This window comes from Zonotrichia leucophrys, chromosome 1, assembly GCF_028769735.1.
Source record: "Zonotrichia leucophrys gambelii isolate GWCS_2022_RI chromosome 1, RI_Zleu_2.0, whole genome shotgun sequence".
NCBI classification, from domain to species: Eukaryota; Metazoa; Chordata; class Aves; order Passeriformes; family Passerellidae; genus Zonotrichia; species Zonotrichia leucophrys.
This window is the reverse complement of record NC_088169.1, coordinates 56,825,901-56,849,866: the sequence shown is the minus strand read 5'-3', so window position 1 is coordinate 56,849,866 and position 23,966 is coordinate 56,825,901. Positions and strand designations below refer to the sequence as shown.

At 40.6% G+C, this 23,966-nt stretch overlaps 1 protein-coding gene across 1 annotated transcript in view; it reads left to right on the top strand.

The window, feature by feature from the left end:
• Nucleotides 1-4,959: 4,959 nt before the first annotated feature.
• Nucleotides 4,960-23,966, top strand: part of TDRD3 (tudor domain containing 3) — a 93,511-nt gene continuing 74,504 nt past the window's right edge. The window contains exon 1 of the mRNA XM_064713677.1: nt 4,960-5,129. Coding sequence (XP_064569747.1) covers nt 5,089-5,129 — 41 coding nt within the window. The 5' untranslated portion in view covers nt 4,960-5,088. The remainder of the gene's footprint in view (nt 5,130-23,966) is intronic.

Genomic DNA, 23,966 nt, shown 5'->3' with positions numbered 1-23,966 from the left:
CACTCAAAACCCTGACAACAGCATACTTATTTCCAGATTTTCATCTAGTCCAGAAGGTATCAGTCTCTTAAAAGTAATCTTGTTAGAGACAAGGCACAGCTGTTCAGGGCTGGGATGTTTACTGCAGCCCAGTAAAGTCTGCAAAGCCATATGCTGTTTGATCCTCTGCTCCCTGGCTATTTACCAAGTCAGTGTCCAGAGGGGCAATAGGTTGAGCTCTGCCAGAACAGCTGAAAAACACCAGCCCTTCTGCTGGCCCACGAGGGGCCCTGAAAGCATCATAATTATATGGAATTACATTCTGCAGTACTTACTGATTCATCATACCCTAGTGATCATTGCAGTGGTTCGTCTGCACTTTGAGGTCTGAACTGCTGAGATTTTGATAGGCAGCCATACACAGAGCCAACAACAGCATCACTGTGCCATATATAAATGCCCCAATCCTGACAGCCCCAGTGCCTCGCCGAGTGTGATGCTTTTTGACTGACATAATGCCTGCGTGAACTATACCTTTAAGATGCCTGACATACACTTAGTGATTTGCAGGAGAAAGTGGGGAGTGTGGTCAAACTGAAGTGTTCCAGAAGAGGATAGTCAGGTGGCAAAATCAATTAGAGCAGCCTGACAAAAATGTTAGCCTTAACCTTTAGTGGAAATTATCTCTCCTTGCAACACCACCTTAACTACAGTCTGTGGCTATAGGTGGTGGCATTATGTCCAAGACTTCATAATCCTTTCCCACTTCCATGAAGGATGTGTACTTGCTGTTTGTCTTTCCTCCATCCCACTCCTTTCCAAGACTCTCTCCTTCCTCCCCCTCATTAAGAAAATCTTTACTTCTGTAACTTTCCCTTCTTCTCTTTAGTCTGTGAAAAGTCCATCTCTTCTCCAGCTGCCATATAAGAAAGACTGAGTGCTGAGTACTGTCCTTCAGATAAAACATACACAATATTTTAGCTGACATGCAACAATACATGTAGGAAAGCTAATCCTTCTGACTGCAGTCATATCAGTTCAGCACCCAGTCCATCACAGGACATGGAGAGGTAACCACTTTTGTTGAAACTCCAGCACACTCCTAGAAATAGAGTGACCAGAAGGAAAGGCCCTTTACATTCATTGCCCAGTAACTTTCAGATCCTACAGATCTGAACAACCTACAGATCCAGGATAAGCAGATATCCATCTGCTTTCATGTTCAGTAAGCAGACCCGTTCCCTTCAGATAATGAAATGAAGAAAGCTTATTCTGTGGGAGACAAAATAGAAATTGAGACCAAAACAGCCTTTTCTGCTGCTGTGGGGACCTCCTATTGGACCTGGTGTTCAGGGTCTTCACCCTAATGTTGTTGCTTTCAGCACATCAGATTGGGTTGAATGATGCCATAACTCAGGAATGTTACAGGTTTCTGCTCTTGCCTGTTTCTGGAAAGTGTGGTCAAAAGTTTCAGCTCCCCAGTTTTGTGAGCTTACTGCTAAGCAAGAGGATTGAGCCTGGAACTGGCAGGAGATGAAGGGAGCAAGGATGAATCAATCCAATGAATCAAGAAACCTGCAGAGCTGCTCCAAAAACTGGATGTTGCTATTTTGCTGTGTGCTAGTTCTGTCTGTTCGAGCTGTCTCACCAGAGGTGCTTGAGTAGACCAATCTTTTCAGGTATTTAAATTACAGAACATTGTGAAATAACCTCTTTAGCATAGATTAAGTTGTCCCAGGGCACATGGACAGCAGTGAAACTGAGCTGCATTTTAGGCAGTTTGGACAGAAGAAGTCCATGTGAATTTTGTGGACAGTGATGCACTGATTTATCTGGAGCAACAAGCATTTTCCAGAGAAACCTCTAAAGGCACAGAGCCCCTGACAGGAGTGCAGGGGTTTAGGTCAGTCTCTGTACAGCCTCTGGTGGTGCTCATTACCTTCAGCAATGTCATTTATTCTAAAGGTGATCAATACAGAGAATGAGCTCTAAGAATATTTTATCACAAACAGTTGGTACAGAGGGTCTTATCTGTGGGTTTCTGACTGCCTGGCAGACACTGCATCACCTCTGTTTTGCAGTGGAACTAATTGCTCACCTCGGTGCAGCACAGCCAACAGCAGCCACACACTACAAAACTCAGGCAGTGCCCTCTGTGAGCAGAGGAACACCCACTAATGGGGACCTCTCCTGCACAAAAGGAGGCACATGTGAATACATATACACACATCTCAGCTTGCATATAATGAATTTATTAGAGCAGATGCCTGCAGACCTTTAAGAAGGACAACACCTGCATTTCCTTTGTAATAGATGGCATTTAGTGCCGTGAGGTGCAACAGCTAGCCCTATGCCAGCATAAACTGCTGATATAATTGCCTGCTGATTTTAATGAAGATTTAAGTAAGCAAAACCTTCCGTGTCTTAAACTAACATGAGGCAATGCATAAAGTCTGTAATTCTCATTATCTTCTCCTAGGTCATACTCCATCCCTTACTAATTGGTTCTATGGGCATCCCATTTTGAGTTGCAATGTTTACAACCTTTTCTTGATAATCTAATGTGCAGACAGGTCAGACTCCAAATGCAAGGTGTTTTTATTCCCATTTCTTTTGCACAGTAAGTTCTGAACTGAAGCCACAGTTATCTGCTAGTGCTTTTCCATGTCAGTGGCTGCTACTGTTGCAACACAGGTGTGGCTTGGCCACCGACAATTCAGTGTGACTCTTCTGCTTTACGGAATGCCTCATCACTAATTCAAGAGTTTCTTTGGTACACACATACAGTAGGTCTGATTCAAGGCTCTTGGGTTAGTTAGTTCTCCTTGACATTATTCCTTTTGCAGCTCATGTTCACCTGGAGCCTTGACATGACATGGGACTGCACAACCTCTGATAATCCACTTTCCCAATTAATAATGCTCCCTCTGCTAATTTTTTGTTGATATTTAATGAACACCACAAGGATTAACACTTTGCTATGGCTATATTCATTATTTTGACATTTTGCTGGCAGAAGTCACATGTTGGTCTTCCATTTTTAGCTGCCTTTTTGTTTTAAGATTTTATTTTAGGTTTATGTTAAGGCTCATGATGAGGAAAGCTTCCATGATATGTGTAGCATATTCAGTTGAACTTGAATAATACAGGTTTTGTTTCCTTCATCTGTGTCAAGCTTTTAATAATTATCAGCTTAAAAATATATGTGCCTTCTTAAAATCAGCAGCCACACAGGACACCATACCTACTTATGACAAAATCTTTGCCCTAGAGTATATAATCTATAGACACAAAAGAAAATATCATAAATGAGCAGCAAAGAGTGTTGTGTGCAAAAATCCTGAGTGATTTGTACTCAGTATAGCAAAGAGAGGTTTCCAGGTGGATCAAATAATGAAATAAAAACAACAAAAAAAATCAACAAAAGCAAAATTGTAAGCTTTGACTTGAAGATGCTGCATAAAAACTGAAACATCTTAAGGATGACAATAACTCATGAAGAAAAGTCCACCTTTAATAGACAAACACAGCAGATAGACAAGTTCCAAAACCTCAGTGCTGAAAAAAACCACTCAGCATTGACAGGTTACAGAAGTAGCTGGACCTGACGCACTACTGCAAATGGTCAGTTTTCTGCAGAGCAGCTGACCTCACCTGCAGACAGAAACCCTGAGCACCAAGGCCTTGACAAGCATTTTCTTAACTCCTGATCTGCTCACGTTCACCTTCTGGATATTTCTCTGGATGCTGGGAACACAGAGTAAACAGGAGGACAGTGCTCCCACCTCGCCCGTCACTGGCACCTGAGGGCACTGGTAACAGCAATAATGAAATAGTGCTATTCTGTTAAAGCATAATTCCCTTTAAAAAGGCCGATAACCCCAAAACGTTCATATCGGTGCCCAGCATTTTAGGGCAAATCATTAAAGAAAAAGCCGCAAACAACAAACCACCAAATATAAAAGAAACACAGGAACAGTCTTTCAAAAAGAATCATTAATGTTGGGAAAGACTAACAATAATCCCAACCATTCATTAATGAGCACTGCCAACTCTACTACTAAACCATGTCCCTAAGGAGCACATTGCAGCTTTTCTGAATGCTTGCAGGGATGGTGATTCCACCACTTCCCTGGGCAGCCTGTTCCAACGCTTCACTCTTTCTGTGAAGAAGTTTATCCTGATATCCCGTCTAAACCTCCTGCGGCACCAACTTGAGGCCATTTGTTATTTGGTAGAAGAGGCCGAGCCCCACTTGGCCATGAGCTCCTTTCAGGAAGGTGGCAAGAGCGGGAAGGCCCCCCCGAGCCTTCTGTTCTGCAGGCTGAACATCCCCAGCTCCCACAGCTGCTCCTCATGCGATGTGCGCTCCAGACCATTCTAAAAATCACAGAATCACAGAATTTCTAGGTTGGAAGAGACCTTTAAGATCATCAAGTCCAACTCATGTTCTAATACCTCAACTAGGTCATGGCACGAAGCACCACATCCAGTCTTTTTTTAAACACATTGAGGGATGGTGACTCCATCACCTCCCTGGGTAGATGATTCCAGTATTTGACCACTTTTTCTGTGAAAAACTTCCTCCTTAATTCTAGCCTGCATCTCCCTTGGCACAGCTTGAGACTGTGTCCTCTTGTTCTAGCTGTTGTTGCCCGGAGAAAGAGACCGACCCCCGGCTCAATCCCTCCTCACCCGCAACTCGCCTTTTGAGGAGAGCCTTTCCCAGATCAACGTTACTGTCAATAATACTATTCACAGACGAAACGCATTTAAACAAACCCTTCCCCGACACTACACGGCGGCAGGCCCGATGCCGCCGCTGCCCTCACTCCTTCCCTTCCCCGCCATGGCGGCAGCAGCTTCAGGCAGCCGCCGGTCGCGGGCTTTGTTCGTCTATGCCTGCGCCGCCTCCGCCCCTTCCTTCCCTCCGCTCCTTCCCTTCCCCCCTTCCCTCCCTCCCCCTGGCCGGCCCGAGCGCCCGGAGAGGCCCGCGGGGCGGGGGAACGAGCGGGTCCCGCGTCCCTTCTCCCCGTCCGAGTGAGTGCCGGGGGTCTCCGCAGCGCCCGCCGGCCCCGAGTGCTGCGGGCGAGCGGCGGGGGAGGCGCCATGGCCGACCGAGCGCGGGCGGCGCTCTCCGAGTCGGGCTGGTAAGTGGGGCCGAGCTCGGCCGCGCCGCCGCCTCCGGGGGTGACTCCGGGCGGCGGGGCGGGGTGGGCAGTGCCCCGTGTTCGAGGCTTGCGGTGCTGGGGGGCGTCCCCACCCCAGCTCCGCTCGGAGCCCGTCGGTGGCGGGCAGGGGGCTGTGCTGCCCCCGGTGCGCTCGGGGCCTGGCGCCGGCCCGTCCCGGAGCAGAACTCCCGGCCCGTCCTGCAGAGGAGCTCCCGGCCCGTCCTGCCGGCCCTGCGGGGAAGGGCTGGCGCCCCTATCCCGGGGCCACCCCGAGGTCCCTCGGGATCGGCGGCGGCCTCTCCGCCTGCCCCAGGACCGGCCTCGCCCGGAGGCCTGGCCTGCCCTGCCCGTGGTGCTGGGGCTGGTAGTTGCACGGTGCGCCCCTTCGGTAAGGGAGGCAAGATGAAAAAGTGGAGTAAATGCGGGGTAAATGAACCACACATGAGGCTTGAACTCGGGTACTTGTGTTTTCTACGGAGTCCCAGTCGTTGGGCACACAATGTCCATTTTGGAACAGCGTGTTTCATCGAGTTGTGCTTTTCAAATACCTGCTGCAAACACTTATTTGCTAGCCTAGAGATGAGCTTGCATTGTAGGAAGTTTTTGTTTTTGTTTGGGGCTTTTTCGTTTGTTTGTTTAGTTGAAGTGATTCAATTATTAGTCAATGCTGACTTTTCTCCATAACTACTTGGAAAGTCTTTCACCAAACCTTTAGTGCTACCTGCTAAAGCACAAAGCAACTTACACAAAGTTATTTCCAGTAGTGTGTTGGGGATATTTCTGTTTTATTGTTTACATTAGTGGTTGGCCTGGATTGTGGTTCCAAGATGGAAAAGGTTAAAGTGAGTATCCTGTGATTTAGAATAGAACAGGATAATTTACTTAGGAGGCACCTGTGACAATCATCTAGTCAAATCGCTTGATGACTTCAGGGCTGACCAAATCTTGGTGTGTTATTAAGGGCACAGGCCAAATACCTCTTAAACATTTGACTGTCTTGGGACATTGACTGCCACCATAGGAAACCTCTTCCAGTGTTTGACCATGCCCTCAGTAAAGGAATATCCAGTTTGAACCCTCCTTGACACAGCTGTGAGCCATCCCTGTTCATCCTATCACTGGATCCAGGCACAAAAGACCAGTACTTCCCTCTCCACTTCCCTCGCTCAGGAGGCTGTAGAAGGAGAGCAGTGAGGTTTGCCCCTCAGCCTCCTGTTGTCCAGTGGAGACAAGCCAGGGTCTTCAGCTGCTCCTCACAGGACATGCCAGCAGCTTGGTTGCCCTCATCCATATTTAAGGACCTTCACATAGTTTTCCAGTTGTGTGCGCAATAGTCCAGGTAAGGCCGCGCCAGTGCTGAATATAGTGGGACAAACACCTCCTTTAACCCCCGGAGACGCTGTGTTTGTTGGACCAGCTTTTGCTACTTTCTGGTAATAGTAACCAAACAGAGTAATTAGGTGTCCTTTGGTATGCTTCAGGGTAAGTGTATCAAGATCCAGAAATATTGTTCAAAGTGGTTCTGGGGTGCACGATCCTGTGCCTCCTGGCTGTTGCTGAATTGAAATAATCATAAATTTTTCTGCTACTTTTTATAACATTAGCTAGTTTAATGGGAATTTTGGACTGTGACTTGAAACTTGCCCAAATCCTTTCCTGTACTTAGACCTCTCCAAAAGTGCAAAAGTTTTCCATAAAAGTAATTTTATTTTCTTAGTTTGCTTTTCTTGCTTTCCAATGCCCATTCAATTTTTTTTTCACAGTTTTCAGCTCTTGAGTTGTTTTACTGCCTTTTCAGCTGAACGAGTGCCATTGGTGAATGGTTTTCAGGTTTTTGGCAGCACAAATATGAGGTGCCTCTGAAACAGTCTGTCCCTCTGCAGTGCTTGCTGCCCTCCTCGGGGTACAGACTCTTGAATGGCTCTCAACAGTTGTTACTCTTGCAGTTCTGTAGGGTGGGAGCCAGAGGCTGGAAGTTGAAGGGGCAAGTAATGGGCTCGTTATCAGGTCCACTGGAATTATGCCCTGACCTGGTTGCATTGGGAAGGGCAGTATAAAGGAGAGGGGAATTCACACGTGTACTTTTGAGGAATGTGAGGTGGAAAAAGAAATAACAATTTGGGAATCTTGCTTAGCTGTATTGATGCACTTCAGAAAAGAGTAGTAACGTGAACATCTGTGCTTCTAACTGCTTTGCTGTTGCTCTTTCTTAGGATTTTTCTCATAATATTAAATCTTAGAGTTATTTAACACATCTGTGAGTGAGCCTTCAGTGGTGTTTAATGTAGTATTATGTGTTGGACTACACTGGTGATTAAATAATGTTTTGTACCAAATTGGTGGTTACTGTTGCTGTCACCTGATGTCAGAATAAGTTTTCTAGTACAAAAGCAAAACTGGCTTTATGTGTTAAAATCTGGTCCCACTTAAACTGCAGAAGCACTGCATGGCACGTCAAGTAAAAAAAAAGTTGTTCTTGCTTAGCTTAAGATTTGCTAGCTTGTAAAATACTGCCTGTACTGACTGGATTTTACAGTAAGTTTCTTAAACCCTACAAGGTTAGAGACTTAAGGTAGGCACTTGTTTACGTCAGTTTCTGCAACTAGTGTTTACCTTTTGTGATTCTGAATTAAAAATAAAGTTATTTTTCAAGTAGAACAGTAATAAAGTGTAGTTAATACTGAACAGTAATTATATATTTATTCCCCTCCCTCAACCAGGTATTGCCAGAATAATCTGTTATAAAATTGTCTCTGAATTAGTAATGTTTACCTTCAGTCTATTAATTACATTTTTGTCAGCTTCTGAAAGGTAAAGTAGCCCTACCTTGTAAACGTAACAGTGGTAGGTAAAGTTGGGAGACTTTTTTTTTCTTTTTTTTGGTGACGGTGGTGTTTTATGAAAATGAATAAAAGGCCCCTGTAGTTTGTGTGCAGAATTGTAGTTTTTCTGAAGACAGATCCCTGCAGCTCTCATTGGAAGTCTGAATTTTTTGGTCCTAGTTCTTTTTGTTATGCACTGAACTGTTCCTTGGAATGAGATATTGGCTCCTGCTAGGGGAGAGATAAGGTGTTTGTATTATGTGTCAGTGAAAAAGATATTCTGTCTTGGAACAGAAGTTCTGAATTAACTTTTTATTTAATTATCAAACATGAGGAAGGTCAAGTGGCAGAATTACCCTTTTGTATTGTTATAGTTACATTAATGAATTTCAGAACTAGTTTTCCAGTGTTCTTATTAAAATATGGGCCTTAATGGAGCATGAAGTAGTGAATCCAGTTTTATTACCAGAAGTGAAGTCCAGAAGAACTGCTGAATACAGCCCCTTATGTAAACAATGAGTTGTAAGTCACTTCTTACTGCCTTGCAACATAATTTTTTGTGGCGTATTTTTTTGGTTGGTTTGTTTGTTTGTTTAAATTTTCTGGGTGGCATTTCACAAGAGAATATGAAAAGCCAAGACCTCTACAGCATTCCTAGATCTTTGCAGAACTTGGGAATTTATTACATAGAAATGCCAACATATTGTCAAAAATGAAAAATATGCCATGGCCTACAGCAGGTTTGGCCTGTGGTTCACAGATCTCGGGGCTGGTGATTGATCTCTGTAGGAAAGCAAGAGGTGCAAACTGGATAAGTAAAGATTTTTTTAATACAGCTAAATGTACTTGTGAGTTCTTTGGCAACTAGTGGAGATTTTTTTTTTACTGCAGTGTGATGCTCTAGAAATTAGTGACTCTATGGCAAAAAATACTATCTTGTAAAGCATGATGTATTTTGAAGATTATGTAAACAAAGCTGTGACTATGAAAAGTTACTCGAGAGATGAAGGGGAAATGGAACTGTACTAGTTGTTTGGAAAACAAAAGAATACTGCTTAACAGTCCCTGAGAAAACCTTTATATTAATGTCATTGTGGTTGTATATTCTTTGTAAGTGAAAAATATCAAGTTGATGTGCAACAGACTTTTAAACTGAGTTTTTGGTATTTCAGCAAGTGGGTGATGTGCTGCATACTGGGTTTAAGATTGGTTTGTTCACATGTGTCCTCTTGTAGGATTAATCATCTGATATGATCCAAACTCTAAAGCAAAAGTAGGTGTATGCCTGGAAACACAAGGAAGTTCTCAAAGGGAGAATCTAACACCACTTTCTAAGAGCACAGCAGGCATTTGGCAGTCGGTTCCAGAATTCTGCAAGATGATCTGCTTTTCCCTCATGTTTTTTTGCTATTCCAATTAAGTGTTTTTGGAAATCACAGCTGAAATTGGTTCCTGCATATTGAGCAAGCTCAGGCAGGAGACAAGATTTTCCTTAGACACAAGCATAACACACATCTTGTGTTTCACAGGAGAGATGCATCTGTTTTGAGATTCTTGAGACTTCTTTTGTGATAGCAAAATCTTGTGAAGTTTGGTTGGTACTGTAAAATCTCAAAATGCCAGTACAAAACAAAATGTTATGTCATTGCATTTTTTATTTGTTCATGTGTATCCCTTACTGGATGATCTGATCAGTTGGCATTCCTGCTGGGTCACCAGTAGCGGGTAGTTAGAACCTGAATTGTTCATTTCATTTTCACTCTGGAGGAGTGCAAAAGGTCCAGCATTTTGCATTCTGTTAAGGGAAACAACCCCTAGAAACTAATTCAGATGCTATTTTCCCCCTTCTTTTTAAAGAAGATGCCAGGTGTTTGAAAAACAACTCTTACTAGCTGGAATTGTTACAAATATAATAAAGAAATTTAGGGCTATAATTAAAAGTTGAAAAAAAAGATGGGTAAAATAAGGAGATGGAAAGAGGTAGGGGACTAACGTTAGGAACACTGCTGTTTGCAGAAGAGAGAACTGAAGGGAGTGAACTTGGTGAGGTTTATATAATCTGCAGGCAGGACATAAAATTAAAGTAGATCTCTTACTCACCAAATCCTACACAGTTATTGCTCACTGAATGCTGCAATGCTAGAATTGGCAAGCACTTACTGAAGTCAGTAGCAGATTGGTTTAAAAGTGGGTGAAATTTTTGACTAAGGACCTCAACCAAAGCTTATTTGCTGAAGACAAGTGATTATGCTGTGGGTTAGTATGGTTGGTTAAAAGATGAGAAACAAGGTAGATAAATGATTGCTTCATGTTGGAACAATGTTAGCAGTAGGTTTCTGCTAGGATTAAGGGGTTCATTATATTAAAAAATATTCTTAAGGAGTAACAGTACTGTGGCGCTGTAGCAGTTTGTTGGTCTTTGGGGATTGGTAAAATACGAACTTATCAAGTACTTGCAGCAAACTCTTCCAAAGCCGTTGCCCAGTTCTTTCACATGCAAGTGTAGTTCAGTTCTGCTGAATGCCAAATGATGCTCATACAGGGCAATATAATGCAAACCTGTCTACAGAGTGATAAGCTCTAAATTTGCTCCTGTTACATATGTACATGCATGAGAAGGGCAGTGGTCAGACAGCTATTAGGAATTGTTCACACAGAATTAAATCATTGTTAGGCCATTATGTTCATTGGTGGTGTGTCAAAATCATTAACAGTGTGCATTAATATGATCATCCCAGCACAGCAAGGGTTTAATAGATACTGAAAAAGTGGATAAGAGATGTGGAAGATACTCTCTGCTGAAAGATACTCTGTGCCGAGAAACAGAACAATGGGGGAAGAGATGATAAAGATCTATAAAATCCATAGATCATAAAGAAATGATGAGTAGAATGCAAGAGTAGCTGCTTTTCTTAGGACAAGAATTAGGCCACGTGGTGAATTAAACTTGCTACCTGATGAAAATTAGAGTAGCTTGTCAAGCAATGTGTAATTAAATTGTGGAACTTATTTGCCACATGATATAGTGGAGCAGAAAAAGTGTGAGTGAGTTAAATTGTAATTAGGCAAAGCCAGGTAGGAATAGTTGCACTGAATACTGAACTCTACAGTGAAGTTGGACTACCAGCTGTAAGATGGCTGATAGCCAGGAATTACTGTGGACACTTTATGTCTAGGTATTTGCTGTGGTTTGCATTCTTGACCTGGATCATCTGTCTCTGGCCACCCTTGACAAAAATGGAACCATGTTAGACAGCCCAGACTGCGTAAGTTAAAACACCATTTATGTTCTTATTTTTATATTGTTAGGTAAAGGGTCCTCACACCATAGTTCTGAAGAAAAGGATTTTCTCCTCTTGATTGGAGATGAGGGAAGAGGGAGTGAGGATTTGGAGAGAAATGAACTGAACTGTGGAAAACAGAGCAAAAAGGCAAAGCAAGTGTGGCAGTCCCCTATGTACTCCATCTCAGCTGTGATTTCCACTGCCTTGCTGTAACTCACCCTTCTGGTTTTCATCAGTTGCTGGGAGAGACTCTCCCCCCATCTTTTTATGTGAGATCTTGAATCGATTTATGCACTGTCTTGGGGAACACAGACTTCACCTGCTGGTTTCTCTGCTAGGAAGCTAAAGCACTAATATAAGATGTTCTTGATTTATAGAATTGTTGCAACTTGGAATGAAGTTGTTGCTGCTGTGAAAAAAAAAAAAAGGAAAGAAAAAAGCTTACTCCACTTGGAACAGATCTAAAGTTAAAGACCTTTAGATTGCTGCAGTTCTCTTTTTAACGCCTGCCTTTTCAGTGTCCTGACTTTTCTTGGTAGAGTGTCTCACATTGATTCTTTCCAATCAATGCGTTCCTTGGAAGTGTGTAGGCTTCCCATAGCTAGTCTCCTTTTCAGAGTTCTTGGAATTTGAATGTATTGAGTCTTGTTTCAGAAGTAATTTACTTAGCATTGTAATTCTTAGGCTTAGCCTTCTTGATGGGATGCAAATACTTTGTTAGGGCAAGTGTTACTTAAAGGGCTTGACTCAGTGACATTCTAGTTTCCTTCTTTCTACGTCTTTTTGTGCTGGTGCTCTCTGAAGAGTTCATATTAAAGACTGTACATTACCTCCTGTCCACTGAGTTCCATAATACTTTCTGTAAATTTTTCTGTTGTTAAACTAGTTTATATCATATCATCACACAAGCAAGGTGATGGGAAGGAGCTTGTTAGGCAATTGAGAATTATTGTTCTGGCTTGATTTACCTTTTGCCTCAGAGAAATTTTGTTTTTCAGTGTAGCGTTATTGGGATTTTGGTAGGGATTTGAGGAAAGGATAGAATTAGCAGCATGCTTGATTATTATTTGCCTTTCCAGCAAACCCAGATGAACTTCCCAATGAAAGGGTGAATTAATAAAAGCAGCAGTGTGTTTAAGAAATCTAAAGTTTTCTGAAAATCAGTATCTTACCATCTGAGCAAAAGTAGGTTCTTTTAAACTTATATTTCATGCTAATTTAAATTATTAGTCAGAATGTCAGTGTTATCTAGAATGTGGAAATTTGAGGCATTTGGAGTGGATGTTGCATATAGATGAACGGGATATCAGGAGAAAGACCTTTGCAAAGTCTTTGTGTTCTGAAATCATGTTATAAGACTCTTGAAACAGATTTTTTTTTAATCTCTTCCATTTCTGTGTGCTCACACTCTCCAGACAGTGAGTACTTGAGCAGCAAGCTGGTGGGAAAGTAGCTGGTGATGTTGGAGTAAGGTACTGTTATTGTTCATACTGATAACGGTGATATTCGTTAGTATTTTCTGTGTATATTTTGTGCGTTACTGCTGGCTAGAATACAGCTTTATATAAATAATACACGGAGGAGTACATAGGAGTAGGAAGCTGTCCTGAAGTTTTAGTTAGAGAGAATTACACTTGGAAACATTAGATATTAAATATCCTGTACATCAGTTATTTTTTGCTGTGATTGTCATAGCAATAGGATTAAAATAAATTTAAGGCTTGATTCTCCAATCTATGCATATTGTTCATACTTTCAGGAATAGTACATTTTCTACTTCTTTGGAGCAAAAGAAGCATATTTAATTCCAGTAAGAGTCTTTCTAATAGAGCTGACAGGAAGAAGGAAAGGCTCTCCAGGAGATGAATAGTATATGCATGTTTCTAATCACTTTTTATGTTCTTAATGTAATGCATAGTCATGAGGTGTCACATTTTAGGAGGACTGGACAGCTCTAGGACTGATGTACAACCTTTGAGCTTCTTTGCACATTTAAGGAAAAAGAAAGTGGTTTAAATAATCTTTGTACCACTGGTAAGTAATTGAAGCATGACGAGTGTTCTTGTATTGGCATCATTTTGAACCCTTGACTTTGGAAAATGTAGCCTAGGTTTTGGAAATGACAGTGATGCCATTAACTGACAGCAAATGAAGACTTACTGGGAAACAGACTGCTGAACTCGCTGCTTTGGGAGGGAGTGCTGTCTGGGGGCAGTGGGCAAGACTGGCTTCTTCTTTCTTCTTGTTTGTCTCTTAGTGCTCCAGGAGCAGCTAGAGCTTCTAGTGCTGTGTCGTATCCAAAAAAAAGCTGTTGAAGAAAGCCAGAGGAGAAAAAGCCATGTGTGTTAAGACAGCTTCAAGATACTCTCTGTGGCGTGGCAGCTGTGTCTTTGGCACAGCCCCAGCCTTAGTATATTTGTGTTCAACTTAGCACTTCAGGGTGGCTGCCAGCATTTTCTTGAGAAAATGTGAGTGAGAAAGTGTTCACAGCTTGTATCTGAGAAGAAAAGAAAAAAAGAATTTTAAGAATTTTGTTACATGAGCAAAGTAAACCCTCCACAGTGTTGTGACTTTTGTATGCCAAATTACTGTGGCCTGTTGGCCTGTTATGAATCATGGAGTAGCAAATCTTCTCAAGGAGCAGAAAGCTTGCAAGAGCTCTTGTCCAGCAGTTTCTGACTGCAGGGGCTATTTCTAGCATCTGCTGTTTACAGCAGTGCTGCTTGCTGGAAGCTTATCTTATCAAAGTTTGGAGTTAGTGAGGTTATCTTGGGCATATCTCTGTGTGTTACCTGGAAAAGTTTGACATTTTTGCATCACAGCTATTACTGCTAGATAACAGTATGCCTGTGTTATCACTAAATCTCTTCTATTAAGTAGCTGTTAGAGACTCATGTTCACTTGTTTTTTTCAGTCTGCTGAAGTTTCACTGTGTTATATTCTTCTACTGTTGTAAAATACAATGTGTGATCTTAGTGTTTCAATACTTACAGATGTAAATTGGGATACAGCATTAAATCACAGGCTAGAAGTGTGCATTATCCACTACCCTTATGAAAGGCATTAATAATGTTATTCTCCTATTTAATGAGGATATGAAATCACTTAGCTCTGATATTGATGGCAGTCTACTGAATAGGTAAAATACATCTTTCAACAGGTGGATCATCTTGTTTCATGGTCTTGCTTGTTAGGACGATGGAAATGGAAATTACCATTTATTATGGAAGCACATTTTCACTTCTTTTGCTTGATGTAGCTGTAATTTCTATTAGGTTCATTGTACAGTGGGAGTGCCAGAGACTTTAAAAAGGCACCAGGGCAGTTAAGTTTTCTCAGAGTTTCCAAGTAATACCTTTTTTTTTACTTTTGTAACTGTGATACTGTGTCCAAGACAGTTTTAAATACAAAGCAGAGGTGAACTTTAAGCTACTTTTTAGAATTGAAATGCTAATGACCATTACATTTTTCCTCTTAGCACACTTTCTGTTATACAGCTGAAAGTACTAGCAACTGTGAAGTTTTCGATTTAACTGTTATTTGGAGAAGAGCGTGAGGGGGGGAAAATATCAGTGAAGGAGCTGAAGAGAAGGTGGGTGATTTTCAGGGGTCTGGTTCTGACTGTGCAGAGTAGTGATTTCTGAATGAGGCACACTTTGTGTTGAAGTCATGAGCTGCTAAGGAATGAGGAGAGCATCCTTATTGAAAAATATGATGCATCAAGCTGCTTTTCATTGAAAACAGAATGTGTAATGAGGACAGTTATGATTCTTGGTTTTAAAACTTATTTAAAGTTGTGTTCTTAAATTCAGATGTTAGGTACAATACACAGTCATGTGTAATACACAGGTAGGTTTTGATAGATGAGAGAATTGCAGTTCAGCTAGTGTAAGAAACAGCCTGGAATTCTGCCTTTTGGCAAATACTTGCCAAATACCTCTGCAACTTTTCACTTGAGTGCTATCTACAATTTTTGTTAAGAAATAACATCAGATTGGTTTGTAACTATGAAAATCAGAGTAAGGAAGTGGAGGCATCATTGCTTATACTTAATATTTGAAGATAAACAGGTTTGGGTTTGTTTAATAGTTAAATAATTCTTGAATGTGCAGCATAAAATGATTTCAATCAATTTTTGTGTCATTAAATAGTAGTAGCTGTTTGTAGTAATCTCTTTGTTAATGGCCAAAGAAATCTCTCATTCTGAGTTTGGTCTGAAAAATTTCTGACATATGTTTCAGAATTTAATTTTGAAGAATTGTCTAAAATAGAGATAATTGGTATGGAATAAGCAAATGAAGAAAGAAGAACTTGAAGTTTTTTTTTATGCTTAAGTTTTGTAAATCCACTGAATTCAGCCTTGGTCAAATAACTATTGCACAAATTTGCAGTTGATGCTCATTTATGATTTTGGACACTTTGGGAAAAAGATTCTTTATTTGTGATTTCTAGATGGAAAAGATTTCATTGGAGAATGCTGCTGACAGTTTACCAGTGTGTGATTTTCTCTGGGTTTGGGAATGGGGAAGAGAAGGAAAGAGAATGTCTTTCTGAACACCACATTAGTCTCTGTTCTGTTTTCTCAATTTATGTTTTAGTTCCTAACTAAACCATGCCACCATATGATCATAACATGACGAAATGGAAAAAGCTTAATTTAGTCTAGAAGAGTAATTGCTGTTATGCTTTAGCTGTGGTCATATTTTCCTCATGCTGTTGTGCTAGAGATGAACTTAGTGCTTTGTAACTGCATAATTCTACTTTTAAGTGTCTTGCTGTATTTTTTCTCTGTTCAGAGTAATTACTGTGTGTCGATGTTGTTTGATTCTTATAATATCATAATTTTTGTCTTTTAATAACAGTAATAACTGTCTGTCCCTCTCCTCCCCCCCAAACTTATTGACAGAACAGAGAGTAATTTTCTATCAGATGAGGTGTTTCTGTGATTGACTTGGGAAGGAAGGGAAGTGAGAGCTTCAATTAGAAGATCATTCAGAAAAAGCAGGAGAATAAAGAACATATGTTGTTCTCTGGTTACACATAATCTGGCTGGGAGGTTAGATGAATCTTGAATGCTAGAGCCCTTAATTCCTTTCTCTTCTTGAGCCTGCAATGCCAAAATCCTGAATTGAAAGTATTAATTAAACCAAAGAATATGAAAATAAATTGTAGGGGTGATCTACTTCAGTACCTGATTTTTGCCTGTTACTTCAAAGAACATTTAGGTAAACAGTATGAAAAGGAATATAATTTGGTGTCTTACCATGGCAGATTTTTTTATACTTTATTTATAGCAATAGTAGTGAAGGGCAATGCATATTTTCCCTTCTGCAAAGTGGTCTTTAAATTTTTATTAACTTTGAAAAAATGCTTTCTCTATTACAACTCTGTAGGCATAACTATAAACATTGTAATGAAAGAATACAGTTCATTTTTAATGAAAAAATACAGTTAGAAAAAGTATGTTCCTGATAGCACATTTAGACTGCATTTACAGATACTTAACTTGGTTTTGCAGTCATTTGGATGATCATCTTCACATTTTTTAGAGACCTTTACTTGGATTTAGGATGAGAATACTGTTGATAACATGCTGATGATGTAGTTGTTGCCAAGCAATGTTTGTATTGTCAGGGACTTTTCAGGTCCTTACTCCACTCTACCACTGGTGATCACAAGGAGCTGGGATGGGACACAGCCAGGACAGCTGACCCCAGTTGTGCCAAGGGGTATTCCATAGGATATGGCATGATGGTCAGTGTATGTCCTAGGGGGAATGCTGATCAGGGTCTGCTGCTTGGGAACTGGCCGGGCCTTGGCCTGTAAGTGGTGAGCAACTGCACTGTGCTTCACTTACGTATATATTAATTAGTTATAAATATAATTTTTATTATTTTTCTTTCTTTTGTGTGCTATTAATCTATCTTTACTTCAACCCTTAAATTTGACTTTTTTTCCCCCCGCTCTTTTCCCCATTCCACTGTGGATGAAGGAATGAGTGGCTGTGTTGTGTTTAGCTACCTGCTGCTTAAATCACGACATTTCCTTTTTTGGCACCCAGTATGGGACATAAGGGTTTGAAACAGTGGAAGATATGACTGGAGCATGTTGAAACAAATTTGTTGTAATTGTAGAGTTATAGCATGGCTTGGATTGGAAGGGACCTTAATGATTACCTGCTTCCATCCAACCTCTTACCATGGGCAAGGACACATTCCACTAGACTCTAGATTGTGTCACTCCAAACCACATCCAGCCTGGCCTTGAACACTTGCAAGGATGAAGCATCCACAGCCTCTCTGCACAGTCTCTCCCAGTGCCTCATCACAGTAAAATATTCTTTCTAATATTTCATCTTCACCTACCCTTGCCTTACAGTATTGATTTGTGTGTAGAGCTGTGTTGTATATTGACAATACTTGCTTTAAATGTCTAGGTGTATATATGTATAAGTGTCTATATGTTGTGTAAGTAACAATTCTGTGCTGCTGATCGCCTCTGGGGGCTGGGCTGAGCTTTTCATTGTGTTGAATTTTGTAGCGCTGGCTCCCGGTAACATTGTGGTTGTGAGGCTGCTGCGGTGCTTGTGCTTCACTGCTGCCATCTCCGAGCTTCGGGAGCCATCTACGGGAAGCGGGAATAATTGCACCGTGCCTGTCCCTTTCCTCCTCACACACTTGTGGCTGCCGGGGACACGCTCCTCCATCTTCCCCCTCTCCTCCAGGCTAACTGCAGTAGCTTTGGAGAAACTTTCAGTATCCTCAGCATATTCAAACCAGCATGTTCCTATTGCTGTGTCTGCTGAATGGAGGAGGTCGTTCAGGGTGTAACAACTATTTAAGAATATGACACAGACATTTGCCCCTGGCTTTGGGTAGCAATGGGTGGTAGTAGGGTCTGTGGGCTGGTACAGCCTGGTACAGTGGTTACCTCTAAATCATGCAATTTCACCTCAAACATGAGCAGAGAGTGAGTGTTTGATTTTTTGGTGTGTTGTTTATCTACCTGCTGGATTAAAACACAACACTGATGAACTGCAACTTAGATATAACCTTTGGAATACCACATAGGTGCAGTAGTATTTTTTTAGGAATACATTAATCTCATTAATACATTAATTTTTAGGAATACATTTTATTAGGAATACATTAATCTCTGTTGCTGTAGGGCTTTTCAGATTAATTGTAAACAAGTCTTTGTGTGTCTACTCTTACATTGCAAGAGTGCATGCCTTCATGCTGCTTACTTTTGAGTCATATTTTGTAAATATGCTATAAATCTAGTTTTAAAGGTCTGTAGAAATGGTTATTTTAACATAAAGTAGAATAAAAGTAAACAGGGCACCTCTGCAGGGCTGAAGATACTGCTCTGTATCCAGAATTTTCTGTGCTGAGTTAAAATTGCAGTAATAACGATAGGGATGTGTGCATTTTAAGCATTGATGACTGCAGCTGTAAAAGAAATTACTTTCTGCCTGGCATTTCAGTTTTGATATACTTCATTGTTTCAGTAGTGATCCTCATCTTTCATCCTTTTCTTCTAAGCAGATTGTAGCTTCTTTTTTTGTTTGTGCCAGTTTTGATATGTAGGAGGGAGGGATGTGCCTTGGGTGTCTTGAAAAGCTAAGGTTTTTTTAGAGCTCTTGAATTGATTCTTTAAGAGCAGTACCCATTGTAGCAGCTATTCTTGTTGGTCATAAAATTCTGTTTTAAATGTTTTGAATAAAACTGAAGGAAATTTCTTACATCTTGCTTTTTGAGTCAGCAAACACTGGGCATGTTAAACTTTTATTATTTCTGAAATTAATATGAAGTGTCTTGAAGTAGTCCAGGTCTTTGACACTGGTATGGAAGACATGCTTTAATAACAAAATAGCAATTAATAATGTTTCCAAGTTTCATTTTGTAGTTTTATGGTTCAATGCTGCTTTTGTGTGGTAATAAAGTAAGATTTTACAGCTTGAATTGAGAAATATTAATAGCCTCCTTCATGAGTACAGTTGATAAGCTAAATAAGGTGATTAAAAATGATCAAATTTATACTTGGTCTACTAAAGATTGAGCCTTTTGTTATTTATATGTAAGAATATTATGTTACATATTCCAGTCTCAATAAGCCAGCTTTTAAGTATTCTTGCTGGGAAAAAATATAGAAAAGGTTCCTCTGAGAAAGTATTTTTGGGAATTAATTATTCTAAAGATGCTACGTTTTGCTATTTTGCTCAATATATAATTTAAAAAAAAGTTTACTTGGCCAGATTCTGAAGAGGCAATCCTAGTCCCAGCCCTTGCTCAGAGCAGGACTAATTTAAGCCAGGTCACCTTGCTCAAGGTCTTGTCTAGTTGAGCTTTGAATATCTCAAAGATGGCCTGCTCTATGCTTAGCCACTCTTGGGGAAAGTTTTTCTCTCTGTGTCCATTTGATTGCCCAGATTTCAGCCCATGTTTCTTGCACTTTCTCATTTCACTTCACAGCACTCAGAATTGGCTTTTTCTCCTTAGCCATGTTCAGATGGTGGGCAGGGCAACAACTTCCTCCTCTGGTCTGCTCTTCTTTGGGATGAACAATGGTGCTCTCAGTGTCTCCTCCTATGGCCTGCAGCCTCCAAAACACCTCATGAGAATGTCTCTGTCTTCAGTTTGGGGATGTTCTCTCATAATGGGGACCTCTGAAACTGGACACAGAGACATTACATAGACATTCTCCCCCATAATTTATGGGGAGAAAAATACTAACATTTTTTGATTTGCTGACTGGAGTCTCGCTGCTGCAGCCCAGCATGTCCATAGGCTTTACCACTGTATGGAGACACTGGTTTGTGTTCAAATTGTTCCACACTGTGAAGCCCCAGAGCTGCTTTCTGTTCAGCTGCTTCCTAGTGTCAGTGGTTGGAAAGAGGAGTATGGCTTGGCTCTTCTTGTTGAGCTCTGTGATGTTCCTTTTGGACAAGGAATTGCTATGGTGGTACATCTTGCCTTGTTCAATTTTTACTAGCATGTCATCCTCTACACTCTCCCCCCACCCCCCAAAAAAATTTCTGTTACTTTTTTTTGATGGAAAGTTGTGCATCTATTTTAAACTTCAGTGTGGTCATATTAATAAAATTTTGCCATGCTTATGCCAGCACAAGCTATGCTGATGTGTAGAAAAAAAAAAAAGTGATGTACTTCTTCATTATAGAACATGCATTACATGGAAAGTCAGTACTCTATAATAACCATTACTAGAATAACTTTTTTTGGTCTGGCTGCTCTAATTTGTGAGGTGGAGTGTGTTCAAAGTTTCTGTCCCAGAACTGTCTCTAATCAAGGGCAATAACTTATGTTTGTGGTGAAGCCCGAGAGTGTGACAGATGTGCATAGATGATGTCTCAGAATGTTTCCCCAGCTTCTAACGACTGGGTTTTTCGCAGTGATTTCCTCAGCTAGATGTTTTCTTTCTTGTAAACTTCTGATGAACTTTTTTTGCGTGGATCTGTGCAGTGTTTTCTTAAACCCATGTTAAATTTCAGCAGCCACAGAATAGTGAATAACACCTTCATATGCTATAGGAAGCACTCTTTTCCCAAGTTTTCTCAATTTCCCACCTGCTAACTTAGGGATGGTGAGTAGCCAATCCCTTTTTATCTCCTTAATGTCACTTTCAAGTGTATGCATATGTTAAATACCTTCTTTGGTCTTTTTCATGGTGAAGAAACCTGGTCTTTCTAGTTAGTCTTCAAAAGAAAGGTGTTCTGTATTTTTGATCCGCTTTGTTACTGTCAAGTAGAGAAGGGCAGACAGGAGGGAGAGCTTAAGAAAAGCAGATGAGGAAAAGGAGAAAGAAGAAGATGAAGGGAGATACATATTCCATCTCTGTCATTATAGAGGAGAGTACCACATGACTGAGAAAATGTGATGTGATGCAGTTATGGTATTATTCAACTTCCTAGCCCTCAAAGACAGGTAATTTCCAGCTCATTAAGCTAAATATAGTGCATGGTAAATTACATGAAAGTTTCAAAATTGCAAGTGTGTGGCCTTTGCATGGTGCCTTTTAGCCTGTCATGTCCTTGTGATTTTGGGTAGAAGAGTTGGATGTCAGAGTGACAATTTGCAGTTGAAAGAGGTGGGACTTGACTTGCACAGTTCTGTGAGAATTTGTGACTGGTTGTAGATATATTCCTATGCAGAATAAAAAAGCTTAGCATCACCATGCCACCTCTCTATGAAGATGATATACCTATTTTACTATTTGACAGATGGAGGGTATAACCAGTTCCAGTTCTCAGCTGAGAGGTGACTTTTGCTTGAGATATCTTATCTCTGCTGGTTCTTGCTTGCCTGCCTGCCTGCTCCCATTTTTCCACAGGATGAAGATGTATATTTCACTGTGTACCTTTTAGCTTAGTATTGCTTCCTAAATGTTGTGGCACAGACTTGATTTCATTATTTCTTAATCAGAATATTAGAGCATAAAATTTGAAACTCTTGTATTAAAGCAGTAAAGTCCAGTTTTGAGTCATAGCATCATACAATTACTTGGCTCCATTGATGAAATGAAAACCAAGTTGAAAATAGGCTTTTCAGAGCTGTGGAAATCAGAAAGTGTGGTTGTCTTCAAGCTCCTAATACTAAACTAATTATTGCAGACTCTCCCCTTTGCCTCCCATGATGGGGCTGCTGCACTGCCCTTGGTACTCCCCAGCACCTGTGTACGATCCTGCCTTCATTTCCTTCGTGTGGCCTGTCCTAGCCCAGAACACATTTGGCTTCCTCTCACGTCCCTCTGCATTTGGCAAGCACCAGCCTGTGTTATGGCTGGTTTGGAACTCGGCGAGTGCTTCAATTGACCAGTTGATTGCTCCTGCTGGAGGTGGATGGCAGCCAAGTTCTGTTTCCTTTTTCCACAATGCAACTGCTAATTTGTATGTCTTGCTCCTACCAGGCAGCTGATTTCTGGGAAACTTAGGGGAAACTTAGGTGTCTTTGAGACCTCTGTTTCTTTGTCAAATTTGGCTAAAATTGGCTTGCGTGATTAGAATTCATCTGTGTGACATGGCTGCTAGACAAACTGCATAATATATAATCATTGTTTTTCTGAGACTAATTGAACTGCATTTAAAAAACTTTTGGATTTGGTCAGTAAAACAAAAATGAATAAACTAGACTTCATGTGAAACGGTTTATCTATTTAATCTCCGAAGTGTTTGCTCCTTCCAAATACTGAATACAAAAGGAGGGGAGAGAAATTTGGCAAAAATGCCTGTCTCTGCCTTATGCTCGTTAGTTTAGCAGCTGGAGTGTTTCAGTCTAGGTAAAATGGATACCAGCTCAGGCCCTGGGGATTTGAGACATGTATTCTGCCTCCTGTGCTTTGTGAATCTGCAATACACACTGTTGAGAATAGTAATTCCTCTTTGATGCCATTCCCCAATTTATATATAATCAAACTTTCTTCAGAGGTGCCTCAGGATCTCAGGCAAATTACCCCTTAGGCTTAGTGAGTCAGTCTGTGGGTTTGTTTGATTGTTTTGGTTTTTTTTTCCTTTGTGTGTATTTTAGCATTTAGAGCAGGTTCAACAGAAGGAAGTGACAAAGGGTCAGATACCTAGCCCTGAAATTGTGGGGAGATGCTATGTTTATGCAGTGCTCTAAGAAGAATTCTAATTTTTGTGCACGATGATATTTGGTGTTACAATTATCCACTGCAATTATGCTTTGCTAGGAAACGTGCAGCTGTGGTAAAATGCTTTTTAATCCCTTCATGCTTTCAGAAGCAGATGCTAAACTCTTCATTCAAGACAGGTTGAAAGTGACCGTTTCTTGAAATATTGAGGTAGATAAAATTTCAGCAGGTGCAGGAAGGATTTTATCAGAATTTGTCAAAAATGAAAATGGCTAAGAGGGATGATGTTCTCTTCTGATTTATTTTATAGACCATATATGGTTATTGGCAGATAATTATCCTGCAGAACAGGAGAGATTAATTTTTGAAGGGGACTGTTTTCATAGATTCAGCTGATCTTATCTTGATTTATTCAAAATAAGGAAGATGATGGTCCTGAGCATTATTTTTAAAATTTTGCATCTTCCTAACTCTCATGATGAGGCACCATAATTGGTCCTAAGTCCAAGCAGCTGTATTCTATTCTCCCTGGAAATCAGAATGCAGCAGTTGTGAATTTAACTTCTCTGTTTATTCTGATGCATTACTTTTGCCCTCCAACACCTCCCTCAGCTGTCAGAGATCAAGAGCAGGTGTGTACCAAGGTTTTAGCTCTTAATACTTCAGATGGAAGTAGACTGGAATTTAACTATCTGTAAAACTTGTAAGGAAAACAGAACCTGAAGTAGTTGAGCAGGGGTGGGTGTGTATTAGTGAAGGATGGCAGAATTGCTGGTAATTAGAGCTTTCAGTTAATCAACAGGACGCTGAACAGATAACAAGAGCATGAGTCTCCTCTTGGAATGTTTTCACTTTTGCTAACATATTAGATCCAGTCAAATAACCCTAAAGCGAAAAGAGAAAAAGGAAAAGCATTTTAAAAAAGCAGCTAGTTATCTGACCAAATGGCTGTCATACTAGTTACCTGTTCATGACAAAAAACACATGCCTCATCTTGCTCCATTTTTTCCTGCATATCCTTTCTGAACTGTGCTGAAAAGACATCAGAGTGCAGAAAAATGAATTGTTTTAGTTGAAGTAATGTTAAAAAAAAAAACAGAGAC